Source organism: Tursiops truncatus, chromosome X (assembly GCF_011762595.2).
Source record: "Tursiops truncatus isolate mTurTru1 chromosome X, mTurTru1.mat.Y, whole genome shotgun sequence".
Classification (NCBI taxonomy): Eukaryota; Metazoa; Chordata; class Mammalia; order Artiodactyla; family Delphinidae; genus Tursiops; species Tursiops truncatus.
The window spans coordinates 36,948,258-36,963,285 of NC_047055.1; the positions used below are offsets into that span (position 1 = coordinate 36,948,258).

General features: G+C 37.4%; 1 protein-coding gene across 2 annotated transcripts in view; it reads right to left on the reverse strand.

Annotated features, from left to right (window-relative positions):
* Positions 1 to 15,028, reverse strand: part of COL4A5 (collagen type IV alpha 5 chain) — a 218,474-nt gene that overhangs the window by 42,005 nt on the left and 161,441 nt on the right. For both annotated transcript variants that reach the window (XM_033849377.2, XM_019949549.3), the window contains exons 31-36: positions 13,423 to 13,590; positions 12,488 to 12,577; positions 11,865 to 12,014; positions 10,391 to 10,489; positions 8,908 to 8,997; positions 8,303 to 8,442 (exon numbers count right to left, since the gene is read on the reverse strand). In XM_033849377.2, coding sequence (XP_033705268.1) covers positions 8,303 to 8,442; positions 8,908 to 8,997; positions 10,391 to 10,489; positions 11,865 to 12,014; positions 12,488 to 12,577; positions 13,423 to 13,590 — 737 coding nt within the window. The remainder of the gene's footprint in view (positions 1 to 8,302; positions 8,443 to 8,907; positions 8,998 to 10,390; positions 10,490 to 11,864; positions 12,015 to 12,487; positions 12,578 to 13,422; positions 13,591 to 15,028) is intronic.

The window sequence follows — 15,028 nt, forward strand, 5'->3', positions numbered from 1 at the left end:
GGGTATGAAATGCTAAGGCTGCTGCTGCAGCCACCAAGAAGCCTGTGTGCAAGCACAGGTCACTATCCATACCACCCCTCCCTGGAGCCTGTGTAGCCCGCCACTACCAGGGTCCCGTGATCCAGGGACAACTTCCCAGGGAGAACAAATGGCGCGCCTCAGGCTGGTGCAAAGACATGTGTGCCTCTGCCACCGCAGGCTCGCCCTGCATTCCGTACCCCTCCATGCCCACCTCGGGCTGAGTGAGCCAGAGCCCCCTAATCAGCTGCTCCTTTAACCCCATCCTGTCTGAGCGAAGAACAGATGCCCTCAGGTGACCTACATGCAGAGGTGGGGCCAAATTCAAAGCTGAACCCCAGGAGCTGTGTGAACAAAGAAGAGACAGGGAAATTTCTCCCAGCAGCCTCAGGAGCAGCGGATCAAATCTCCACAATCAACATGATGCACTCTGCATCTGTGGAATACCTGAATAGACAACAAATCATCCCAAAATTGAGGCGGTGGACTTTGGGAACAATGATATATATATTATTTTCCTTTTTCTCTTTTTGTGAGTGTGTATGTTCATGCTTCTTTGGGTGATGTTGTCTGTAGAGTTTTGCTTTTACCATTTTTCCTAGGGTTCTGTCTGTCTGGTTTTTTTTGTTTGTTTTGTTTTATTACTTTTTAATTGTTTTTATTTTTAATAATTATTTCTTATTTTAATAACTTTATTTTATTTTTTCTTTCTTTCTTTCTTTTTTTCTCCCTTTTCTTCTGAGCCGTGTGGCCGACAGGGTCTTGGTGCTCCGGCTGGGTGTCAGTCCTGTGGCTCTGAGGTGGGAGAGGCGAGTTCAGGACATTGGTCCACCAGACGCCTCCAGCTCCACGTGATATCAAACGGTGAAAGCTCTCCCAGAGATCTCCATCTGAACACTAAGACCCAGGTACACTCAATGACCAGCAAGCTACAGTGCTGGACACCCTGTGCCAAACAACTAGCAAGACAGGAACACAACCCCGCCCATTAGCGGAGAGGCTGCCTAAAATCATAATAAGGTCACAGACACCGCAAAACACACCACCAGACACGGTCCTGCCCATCAGAAAGACAAGATCCAGGTTCACCCACCAGAACACAGGCACAAGTCCCCTCCACCAGGAAGCCTACACAACCCAATGAACCAACCTTAGCCACTGGGGGCAGACACCAAAAATAATGGGAACTACTAACCTTCAGCCTGCAAAAAGGAGACCCCAAACACAGTAAGTTAAGCAAAATGAGAAGACAGAGAAACACACAGCAGATGAAGAAGTAAGGTAAAAACCCACCAAACCAAACAAATGAAGAGGAAATAGGCAGTCTACCTGAAAAAGAATTCAGAGTAATGATAGTAAACATGATCTAAAATCGTGGAAATAAAATGGAGAAAATACAAGAAACGTTTAACAAGGACCTAGAAGAACTAAAGAGCAAACAAACAATGATGAACAACACAATAAATGAAATTAAAAATTCTCTACAAGGAATCAATAGCAGAATAACTGAGGCAGAAGAACGGATAAGTGACCTGGAAGATAAAATAGTGGAAATAACTACCACAGAACAGAATAAAGAAAAAAGAATGAAAAGAATTACGGACGGTCTCAGAGAACTCTGGGACAACGTTAAATGCACCAATATTCGAATTATAGGGGTCCCAGAAGAAGAAGAGAAAAAAAAGGTGACTGAGAAAATATTTGAAGAGATTATAGTTGAAAACTTCCCTAATTTGGGAAAGGAAATAATCAGTCAAGTCCAGGAAGCACAGAGAGTCCCATACAGGATAAATCCAAGGAAAACATGCCAAGACACATATTAATCGAACTATCAAAAATTAAATACAAAGAAAACATATTAAAAGCAGCAAGGGAAAAACAACAAATAACACACAAGGGAATCTCCATAAGGTTAACAGCTGATCTTTCAGCAGAAACTCTGCAAGCCAGAAGGGAGTGGCTGGACATATTTAAAGTGACGAAAAGGAAAAACCTACAATCAAGATGACTCTACCCAGCCAGGATCTCATTCAGATTCGACAGAGAAATTAAAACCTTTACAGACAAGCAAAAGCTGAGAGAATTCAGCACCACCAAACCAGCTTTACAACAAATGCTAAAGGAACTTCTTTAGCCAGGAAACACAAAAGGAGGAAAAGACCTACAATAACAAAAGCAAAACAGCTAAGAAAACAGTAATAGGAACATACATATTGATAATTACCTTAAATGTAAATGGATTAAATGCTCCAAACAAAATGCATAGACTGGCTGAATGGATACAAAAACAAGACCTGTATATATGCTGTCTACAGGAGACCCACTTCAGACCTAGGGACACATACAGACTGAGAGTGAGGGGATGGAAAAAGATATTCCATGCAAATGGAAATCAAAAGAAAGCTGGAGTAGCAATTCTCGTATCAGACAAAATAGACTTGAAGATAAAGACTATTACAAGAGACAAAGAAGGACACTACATAATGATCAAGGGATCAATCCATGAAGAAGATATAACAATTGTAAATATTTATGCACCCAACATAGGAGCACCTCAATATGTAAGGCAAATGCTAACAGCCATAAAAGGGGAAATCGACAGTAACACAATAATAGTAGGGGACTTTAACACCCCACTTTCACCAATGGACAGACCATCCAACATGAAAATAAATAAGGAAACACAAGCTTTAAATGATACATTAAAGAAGATGGACTTCATTGATATTTATAGGACATTCCATCCAAAAACAACAGAATTCACTTTCTTCTCAAGTGCCCATGGAACATTCTCCAGAATAGGTCATATCTTGGGTCACAAATCAAGTCTTGGTAAATTTAAGAAAACTGAAATCATATCAAGTATGTTTTCCAACCACAACGCGTTCAGACTAGATATCAATTACAGAAGAAAATCTGTTAAAAATACAAACACATGGAGGCTAAACCTTACACTACTAAATAACCAAGAGATCACTGAAGAAATCAAACAGGAAATAAAAAAACACCTAGAAACAAATGACAATGAAAACACGATGACCCAAAACCTAAGGGATACAGCCAAAGCAGTTCTAAGAGGGAAGTTTATAGCAATACAATCCCACCTCAAGAAACAAGAAAAACCTCAAATAAACAACCTAATCTTACACCTAAAGCAATTAGAGAAAGAAGAACAAAAAACCCCCAAAGTTAGCAGCAGGAAAGAAATCATAAAGATCAGATCAGAAATAAATGAAAAAGAAATGAAGGGAACAATAGCAAAGATCAGTAAAACTAAATGCTGGCTCTTTGAGAAGATAAGCAAAATTGATAAACCATTAGCCAGTCTCACGAAGACAAAAAGGGAGAAGACTCAAATTAATAGTATTAGAGGGCTTCCCTGGTGGCGCAGTGGTTGAGAATCTGCCTGCTAATGCAGGGGACATGGGTTCGAGCCCTGGTCTGGGGAGATCCCACATGCTGCAGAGCAACTAGGCTCATAAGCCACAACTACTGAGCCTGCGCGTCTGGAGCCTGTGTTCCGCAACAAGAGAGGCCGTGATAGCGAGGGGCCCGCGCACCGCGATAAAGAGTGGCCCCTGCTTGCCACAACTAGAGAAAGCCCTTGCACAGAAATGAAGACCCAACACAGCAAAAATTAATTAATTAATTCCTACCCCCAACATCTAAAAAAAAAAAGATCCTTTAAAATAGTATTAGAAATGAAAAAGGAGAAGTCACAACTGACACTGCAGAAATATAAAGGATCATGAGAGATTACTACAAGCAACTATATGCCAATAAGATGGACAACCTGGAAGAAATGGACAAATTCTTAGAAAAGCACAACTTTCCGAGACTGAACCAGGAAGAAATAGAAAATATAAACAGACCAGTCACAGGCACTGAAATTGAGACTGTGATTAAAAATCTCCCAACCAACAAAAAGCCCAGGACCAGATGGCTTCACAGGCGAATTCTATCAAACATTTAGAGAAGAGCTAACACCTATCCTTCTCACACTCTTCCAAAAGATAGCAGAGGGAGGAACACTCCCAAACTCATTCTACGAGGCCACCATCACCCTGATACCAAAACCAGACCAAGATGTCACAAAGAAAGAAAACTACAGGCCAATATCACTGATCGACATAGATGCAAAAATCATCAACAAAATACTAGCAAAGAGAATCCAACAGTACATTAAAAGGATCATACACCATGATCAAGTGGGGTTTATACCAGGAAGGCAAGAATATACAATGGAGAAAATACAGTCTCTTCAATAAGTGGTGCTGGGAAAACTGGACAGCTACATGTAAAAGAATGAAATTAGAACACTCCCTAACACCATACACAAAAATAAACTCAAAATGGATTAAAGACCTATATGTAAGGCCAGACACTATAAAACTCTTAGAGGAAAACATAGGCAGAATACTCTATGATATAAATCACAGCAATATCCTTTTTGACCCACCTCCTAGAGTAATGGAAATAAAAACAAAAATAAACAAATGGGACCTAATGAAACTGCAAAGCTTTTGCACAGCAAAGGAAAACATAAAGAAGACGAAAAGACAACCCTCAGAATGGGTGAAAATACTTGCAAATGAAGCAACTGACAAAGGATTAATCTCCAAAATTTATAAGCAGCTCATGTAGCTCAATATCAAAAAAACAAACAACCCAGTCCAAGAATGGGCAGAAGACCTAAACAGACATTTCTCCAAAGAAGATATACAGACTGCCAACAAACACATGAAAGAATGCTCAACATCACTAATCATTAGAGAAATGCAAATCAAAACGACAATGAGGCATCAACTCACACCAGTTAGAATGGCCATCATCAAAAAATCTACAAACAATAAATGCTGGAGAGGGTGTGCAGAAAAGGGAACCCTCTTGCACTGTTGGTGGGAATGTAAATTGATACAGCCACTAGGAAGAAAAGTATGGAGGTTCCTCAAAAATCTAAAAATAGAATTACCATACGACCCAGCAATTCCACTACTGGGCATATACCCTGAGAAAACCATAATTCAAAAAGAGTCATGTACCACAATGTTCATTGCAGCTCTATTTACAGTAGCCAGGACATGGAAGCAACCTAAGTGTCCATCAACAGATGAATGGATAAAGAAGATGTGGCACATATATACAGTGCAATATTACTCAGCCATAAAAAGAAACGAAATTGAGTTATTTGTAGTGAGGTGGATGGACCTAGAGTCTGTCATACGGAGTGAAGTAAGTCAGAAAGAGAAAACAAATACCGTATGCTAACACATATATATGGAATCTAAAAAAAAAAAATGGATGTGAAGAACCTAGGGGTAGGACAGGAATAAAGACGCAGATGTAGAGAATGGACTTGAGGACACGGGGAGGGGGAAGGGTAAGCTGGGACGAAGTGAGAGAGTGGCATGGACTTACATATACTACCGAAGATAAAATAGATAGCTAGTGGGAAGCAGCCGCATAGCACAGGGAGATCAGCTCGGTGCTTTGTGACCACCTAGAGGGGTGGGATAGGGAGGGTGGGAGGGAGATGCAAGAGGGAGGGGATATGGGGATATATGTATATGTATAACTGATTCACTTTGTTATAAAACAGAAACTAACACACCATTGTAAAGCAATTATACTCCAATAAAGATGTAAAAAACAAAAAGACATATGTATGCTGGATTCCAGCAAATCTATTCAGAATTTATTCTATGGCAATATTTACCAAATAATCTTAAGATATTTATGTAGATATGGATAAGAATTTCAGTGCAACATATGTTTGTAATCATGAAAATATAGAAACAACTTCAGTACTAATAATAGGTTAAATTATTTATGGTTAACCTAAACAGAAAATACTTTATAATTATGAAAAAGAATGAGGTGTATATTTATAGGCTGATAAAGAAAGTATGCTAAGATCTACAAACTATGACCACTAGGTCCAGAGCAGATATATAGTACTGAATATGATTTCATGCATATAAATAAAAATATAACTTCCATTCGAAGATGCCACATCATTCCATGCATCAATAACTGAGGGAAAAATGCTTCTAATTATCATCGTAAGATGTTTCCCATTGTAAGATGCACCTCAATATCAGAGATTTTGAATTGTACAAAACTGAGTCTTAAAATTGATGAAATACCTATCATATATACAAATATATATATGCGTAAAAAGCCTTTTCTGTACAAATACATGAGGAACTACTAAACGTGGTTACCTTGGGGAAGAACTGTGGATTTGGAGTATGTAAATGTGTGGAAAGACGAGTTCTCATTTTACATCACTTCATACTGGTTGATTTTATTTTTATTGATTTATAACATTATACATAAAAGTTTCATGTGTACAACATTATATTTCTACTTCTGTATACACTACGGTGTGCTGGTTGATTTTTAAAATCAGTCTAATTTGTTACTATTAATATAAAAACTTAAAAAGACAAAAATTGAAATGCACATATCTTTTGACCCAGCAATTTCACTTTTATGAATCTCTACAGTATAAATAATTGTACATGTGTCCACAGATATGTGTAAGAATGTTCATTATGATATGAATTGCAACAGAAGTAGGATATCATGCAGCCATTAACAATGATGTACACTGAGGAAGAAAACTGATTAAGATATACTGAAAGAAGAAATATTAAAAGGCATAAGTGATAAGGTAGCATACAGAAGAGTGTGTATTCTATGATTCTACATATACACAAACTATAGAAAAAACAAAATTCTGTGTGTATATATGTGTGTGCGTGTGTGTGCGTGTGTGTGTGTGTGTGTGTACTGAGAGAAAGAGAGAGAGAAAGAGAAAGAGAATATGTTGCAAGGGATTCAAATTTACACACCAACTATTAACAGTGGATTCTATGGGGAAGGGAATGGAATAAAGAAGATGTGTTATAAAGGAGATTTTCACTTTTGCCCTTGATATGTCTGTATTATTATTTTTAGTAAAATATGTGTTCATGTATTACTGATAAAATTTAAATAGAAAAAATTAAGATTCATTTCAATAAACTTTATACTGTTAATCCACAATTAATATGCAGAAATTTCTCTTGATTACTTCTTAAAATAAGTTGACGGACTGGGCAATCAAAAGATATTCTTTTTGGGGACTTCCCTGGTGGTCCAGTGGTAAAGAATCCGCCTTACAATGCAGGGGACACGGGTTCGATCCCTGGTTGGGGAACTAAGGTCCCACATGCCGCAGGGCAACTAAGCCCATGTGCCACAACTACAGAGCTTGCGTGCCTCAATGAGAGAGGCTGTGTGCCACAAACTACAGAGCCCACGTGCCCTGGAGCCCGTGCACCACAACTAGAGAGAAGCCTGCATACCCCAACGAAGAGCCCGCGCGCTGCAACAAATAAAAGATCCCGCATGCCACAACTAAGACCCGATGCAGCCAAAAAAAGAAAGAAAATAAATATAGTCTTTTTGTATACTATTAAAAAGAAATTATCTTTAAAATGTTATTCAATAACTTCTTATCTCAGTGGGAAGTTTCACTACTTTCATGGAAGTTGAGCAACACAATTCCTTTTCTAATACTCTCAGCTTTTGTGTTGTAACCGAATGATTAAACATCGTTATAAGACAAACAATTCACTGGGAGAAAATACTTGCAACGTATATATTAGACAATGGATACCTCTCTGCTAGTTATAAAATACTTCTGCAAATCAATAGCAATTACTACCTTTTTACATGGAATTAAGCAGTTATCAAACATTTGTGAGTCCAGTGATTCTTAAACAAGTTCTAGATTTGATTGCTTGAGAAATACCACCAAAGTTTTCACACTGACTAGGGACAGAGAGAGATATGTAAAACTGTTTTCGGAGAAACACCTCAGATATGCAGTTAAGAATACTACTGCACCTTCATTAATTTTATAAGTTACTTTGCCTATAAGCCTCTTCAAATTAGTTAATAATAATATTAGGACAAAGACCAACAACTCCATCACTAAAAAGGAAAAAAAAAAAAAACCCCAAGCTAGGCAGAAATATGCTTTTGGGTTACTGAAACATGCTCAAAGAGTAAGATAGAGGGAAAATAAAGAAATCAGAAAGATTTCCCCCCCTTATTTTGGACTGTCTGCAAACCTAAAATATATCTCCTTACAATATAGGAGAAAAGAGAAGGAATGAACTTCTTGCCCAGACTATACCACGTCATTCTATAGTTTGTTTAAGTAAGAATTAGGAACGAGTACAATGTTAAAGAAAAATCATATCTGCTCAGGCATAGACCTGAGGAGGATTACCTTTGGGCCAGGAAGACCTGGAAGACCAATGCCTGAAATACCAGGATCACCTTTTTCTCCTTTCTGTCCAGGTAATCCCGGGGATCCAGATTGTCCAGGAACTCCAGGAGCTCCAGGAGACCCTTTTGCACCCTGGGGGCCTGTTAGAAATATTGTAATATGCAATTGTAATTGTATTATGCAATCTTTTTGTAATATGCAATCTTTTACAAAATATTGTAATATGCAATCTTTTACAAAATATTGTTTGTGGGATATATATGATGCACATGACCAAGCAAAAAGACTTTTAAAAAGAATTCTTCAAATTCTGATATATATAATAATGAGCTTTACAACCAGGATTATATAAAAGCTTATTTTTCAAGGAAGTTTAAGTGAAAGGGTATGCTGGAGAAAACAATGTAAGTTTGTGAATTCTTTCTAAAGCTCTGTCTCTTAAATCGCACTTCAAATATTTGGGTAATGAGAGAGCTCTACCCACTGACTGCCTTAGATATTGTCTCTGTTTGACTCTATCAACACCAGTCTCATTTCTAATAACAAAGATAGTGAACCATCTTCCATTAATGGAACTAAATATTTGGGAAATTTTCATCACTCACCTGGAAAGCCCATATCGCCTATGTTTCCTTTAAGTCCAGGAGGTCCTGTAAGTCCTGGCTTCCCAGGGAGACCAGGGTTACCCTTGGGACCTACAAAAGTCAAATTGGTAAAATTAAGACAACTCAGCAATATTAAGGTTTCCTGGTTTCCTGGTATGGGTTGTAATTAAAATGCAAGCGTGAGATTGAATGGATTAAATCTTAACATATGATTAAGTTCCACAGATCTAACTCAGCATAAAACAGTTAAGAGTTACCTAAGAAATCTCTTTAGGAACACATTACAATATAATCATGGTAACAGAGGTTTCCTAATACAAATTTATTTTAAAAATGCAAAACTTTCACCAAGACACCTTGTTTCTTGCCCTAAAACTATTCCAATCACCTGAAATCTTATTTGTTGTTTGTGTATAAGTAAGTACCTTACTATATTTATCACAGGCAAATCCAATATAAAGGGACTCTTTTTACAAGATTCAGAAGTGGCATTCCCATGTAGAGCCTGATCATGTGAGACCAGAAGAGGAAAGTGGTAACCTATCATGATACACCCTCAGCACACTAGGCCAGGGATAGATAAGAGTTGATGGAGAAGTACTGGACTATCTCCCCGCAACAGTCATGGCTGTTGTGCTTACACATTCTTCCCAGAGCTTAGATACTTGAGCTCTGTGGTGTCACCCAGGTATTTTCCAAGGACCACAATGTTGCCTTAAATATTATTTTCTTTTATTTTTTCTTTCACACTGTCTTCCAGCTTGGGGAAGAAAATGCAAAATATGTGAAGGATAGAAAAGGAGATAATTTCTCCTTCCTACTACATCAAGGTAATGCAGTACAGAGTCCAGAACAGAATAACTGACCTAAAGGGCTCCTACAAAGATGGAGATGAGCTACTCTTTATTCCTTAGGGGCCCAACTAAAAGAAAATGGCTTAAGAAGCAGCAAGAAAGAGTTTTATTAGAAATAAGAAAAACAAATCCATGTTGACTGTAAGAATGATTAATGCTGTAACACATTACCAAGGTAGATTGTGAAATTTTTATCCCTAGAAACTTTTAAAAATAGAATTGGCAGCCATCTGTTTTACATGGTTTAATGATTGACTTATCTGAAGACAGAGAACTGAAAAGGGTGAATTCTTCAGGCTCCTACCAGATAACCTGTCTTATTTACATATGCTGCAATGTATATAAATAAAACACAGCACCTTACTTGGATGTACTTCTGATTTTGCATACACACTGATGCCACAAAAAGAAGAAACTGAGCAAAGCAAAATATTCTACAAATCTTGTCTGTTGACACTTGGGCCAAATGGCAACATCTTTGTTAAGGAGAGGTCCGTATCTCAGCAGCTACCCAAGCATATTGCCATGACCAGATTCAAAATATCATCACACATGATAAATACATAATTACTTTGTTCCAGGGTTCAGGATCAACCACCCAATTGCTACAGGTGGTTTATCATACTTACCCGACGGTCCTGGTAATCCAGGCTGTCCACTCAGTCCAGGTTGCCCTGGGTCTCCAGGCAAACCCTGATAACCTTTTGGCCCTGCAACTCCAGGAATACCTTCCAAGGATGAGTATAAGAAAGACAAGTTAGGCTGATATCATTAAATAAATTTGGTGAAGCAAGCTAACCAAACTCTGAAATATGAATGAAATACAGTGATATTCTGATACAGTATGAACCAACAGCACTGGACTCACTAAAATCCCCCACTTTTTTATTTAGCTACCATTAAGAATTGCAGAGCACTCAATAATTAAGTCACTTTCCTCTTTGGTCCTCAGTTTCTTACACTGTAAAATGAAGGAATTGGGGAGGATTATCTCTAAGCTATCTCTTAGATTCTATAACTATCTTTAATAACCCTATATCACAGGCAAATACAGTTTACTGCCTCTGTTTTGCAGAAGGCATAATGGAAAGAGAAGAGAAGCCTTGAAAGAAGTCAGTCAAGAAAGTATCTCATTTTAACAAGAATAAAAATTAGGTGGCTTTGCTTCTTTCATGACTGTATACAGTAATGTCTTAACACTCTTTTTTGAGGAGAAATCCCACCAGGTCCTGCTCATAGGGAAGCTTATAACATCTGTGTACACACACACCTGCACACACTCACACGCGGACTGACAGTAGTAATGGTTACAACACAGAAAGAGTCACAAACTTTACTATGATCTGCAAATAAACATAGATAGTTTTTAAAGTTCCATGTTGTTTGAAAGACTATTCTATATAGATTGGATTGTGTATTATTTATTGATCTGTGCTTATTCATATTTTCTGGTGCTTTGTTATGAATATATTACACTTTTATAAAAAGAAAAAAGGACTTTTAAATGTTAAAAACCTGTTACACTTCATACCTTATTTGCTTCTAATAAAATAACTGTAACAACACAGTCATTCCCTAGACCTACTTTCAGCGACCTCCCCCAGAGCTGAGCTTGGCTGTTCAAAGTCCAATACTTGTTTATTCTTCCAGGGTAGAATACCAATGAACTGTACGTAAAAGTCAAGCATGATGTGGATATCAAAACACTGCAGGGCAACAAAGTACCACTCATCCTCATCTGGTTTCAAGGTGAAAAAGTTTAAAGGACCAGCAAATTTTCCAAACACTGAAATCTGTTTTCCAAGTAATTCTGGCTATAGATCTTTTTTCTCTTGACCATATCCTATATACTATTTTCTGGAAGGCCTGAAAGTGACTGTCTATTTTAAAACCTCATAGTTTGTGACAGATAAACTACAAAGAAAATACTCAAACAAAAGTTGATCAGTGAAATCAGTGAAAATTAATTTTCATTACCAAAATTTGATGTACCTAACTGCCTTTTGTTGGTGAGCCCTGGATTACAAGTCACTTTCCATGCTATTAAAAATTAAAATTCATATATAGCAGGAAACACATTAATAAATAAATGCATTCACTCACCTGGTAGGCCAGGGTCCCCTTTCTCTCCTTTTGAGCCCAGCAGATCTGGATCCATTGGTCCAGGAAGGCCTGGAAGGCCAGGCTCTCCTTTACTACCTTTCTCTCCTGCAGGGCCAGGAAGTCCTGGCTGACCCTGCAAACCATCATCACCTAAACACAACATGTGTGGGGAAGACACAGCAGATCAGATTTATCCCTCCAGGATTAATGCATATATAAAGATTATTCATATGTTACATAGTTGGGTAGGCCACTGACCACCCAAAACACTTAGGCACCTTATTTACTGTCTATAAATAACTCGAGCTCACACACACTTTTACACTCAAATAATCTCTCTTCTGGGATTCTTGGACAATTACAAAGACTGTAAAAAGTAAAAATTTAATCCCTATATTCTGTTATTTTGAGCTAAGCACTTACCATGTTTCATAGTATTCAAGCTAAGCATACCACCAAACTTAAAACAGTACCTATTTAAATGCCATGAAAATACAAGAAACAAAATACAAGTAAGCATTGCTCATTTTAAAGCAGTCAAATAAAAATATTCTATATTGACATAAAGTAAAACATTTAATTTTCTTTCTTTCATGCATCTGCCAGCAAACCCTGAATATTACCTTTGAGACCAGGAACACCACTCCTGCCAGGAATTCCCAAAGGTCCTGTTGGGCCTGGAGGTCCCATCATACCCATTTCACCTTTGGCACCTTTTAAGAATATCGATAAGTATCTTTTACCTTTCCTTGACCTTGGAAAGATAAAAGATAAGTTTAAAGATGTCAACTGGAAAACTATTGAAACTTGGAGGGAAGGCACTGTTTCACCCCTTTCCAACTATTGTGACCTTAGTGACCACTACTGCCTATATCATTGTGGTAGTTAGTCTCTAAAGATGGTCCCCAAATGAACCACACTTCCCAGTATACACAGCCTAGAGTAGCCTTCTCCCCTTGAATTTAGGATGACTCTGTGCCTTACCCTTGACTAAGTGACACTGTATGACTCCCAATACTAGATCATAAGAAGTCTTGCAGTTTCCATCTGTGGCTCTTAGTACACTCACTTTCAGTTTTGGGGATTCTCTCTTTTGGAAGCCAGCTGCCCTGGAAGGAGAGCAGCTACCCTGATACTACCAAAACACGAAGTACCTCTATGGATAATGAGATACCATGTGAAGAGGCCAATGAACACTCAGGTGTCAGAGAAGTAGATCCTTCAACACCAACCACTCCAGCTGATGCCGTGTGGATCAGAGATAAACAACCCTGGCAAGCCATCCCTTAATTCCTGACCCGCAAACCTTGAGCAAAATTAAAAGGTTGATTTAAATCATTAAATTTTGGGGTCATTTGTTATACAGCAATATATAACTGGAGCCCTCAGACAGAAAAAGTGTAATGCAAATAGCAAAGTGAGTTTCCTACAATCAAAGACATTTAACACTTTTTCTTAAAGGACAGTGTCAATCCAGAAAAGTACAAGAGGATAATATATCAGAGTCATATTAGTTTTAATTTCCTGAATCCAAAATCAGGGAAGACTTAAAAATTACCTGGAAAGCCAGAGGCACCTGCTTTTCCTGGGAGCCCTGGTGATCCTGGGGGTCCCATAGGACCTGGTGCTCCAGGGATCCCTGGACTGCCTCTCTCACCAGGGGGTCCTGGAACATCAAATCCAGGAGGCCCTGGATCCCCCTTCTCTCCTGGTATTCCATGCAAGCCTATTTAATACAAACCAATATTAAGAAGTATTGAAGCAGTTTTAAGAGATGTATCTGGTTATTTTTCTAGCAAACAAGTGATAGAATCCTGTATATAACAAACCTAACAGTGAGTTAGAGACACTTTTGGCATCATGCACAGAAAATAACCAACAATAAAAGTTTAGGATTCTCAAGTATATTTCTCTAAGAAAGTGCTTCTGAAATTATTTCTCATGAACGATCAATCTTTTCTTAATTCCTGGTCCATCATGGACTATTTTTTTAATAAAATACAATAAAAATTACTAAAATACTAAAATAAAAAATTAAAGACATATAAAATACAATCCTACCTTTTGGTTATTATATTCAATAAATATAATTACATTGTCAAACTGCTATAAAAGTTTCTAAATGCTTACTCTCTATTTCTTCTAATTCCAGTGCAGACTGGTAACAAACAGTTGGTAATTCGACATTGGTCCATTGACCACACTTGGATTTGCATTGCTCTAAGGTATTATGAACTATAAAGATGTATTTTTGTAATCCATAAAAAATTAATTACTGAATAAGTAAGTTACATGGGCCCTTTTGACTTTATTTTGGCTTTGTTTTACATGTTGTTTTAATAATACATTATTATTAGTCTTTGTTGTTAACTTTTGTTTCATAGTAATCCAGCCAGGATTTTATAGAAAAAATATGTCATTGCAAAAATATACTCCAGGAAACAAGGTGGTTAAAAAAGAATATGTTTAGTGAAAAGAATTACACTACAAACATGGTGCAAGTTCACACTCCAATACCTATCAGCTACGTGACTTATTAAGTCACTTAATGTTGTTGGTCCTCATCTGTTAAATGGCGATGTGCCATAACTGACTGAAAGCTGCGGGATGAAACAGGGGACCATTCCAAGCATCCCTTCAACAATAAGACCTAATTTTATTACTGTTGAAGTTTCACAGACAATTATTTTTATAAGAGACCAAGACACTGGCATTTTAAGACCTGTTTGATGTCATATACCAGCATGCCTTTAAACTGATTAAATTCACTTTGAAGATTAGAGAATTCCATTTAGTTGGTACAGTAGTGATGATTCCAATGCTGCCATTTCATAGTAAAAAGATTATTAAAGGGGAGAGATATTTTATATTATTATATTTATTAAATATGATGAGATACCTAATCATGTGCACAATTATAGCCCTATATGAATCACTGTCTATTGTTATATTACAGCCCAAGTAGTTTTTAATAGCTGAGTTTTCAAGATAACTAATTAGTCCTTTGAAATATGCTCCAAGAGAGTGGTTCTACAAAATAATTAAAAGAAACCAAAGACTTCAATCTGGAGAAATCTTGTTTATTTTCCAAGTTTAAAGCTTTACGGTATGGCTTTTGGGAAAAAAAAAAAAGATGAATAAGGTCTGAGGATTTAATGTATAAC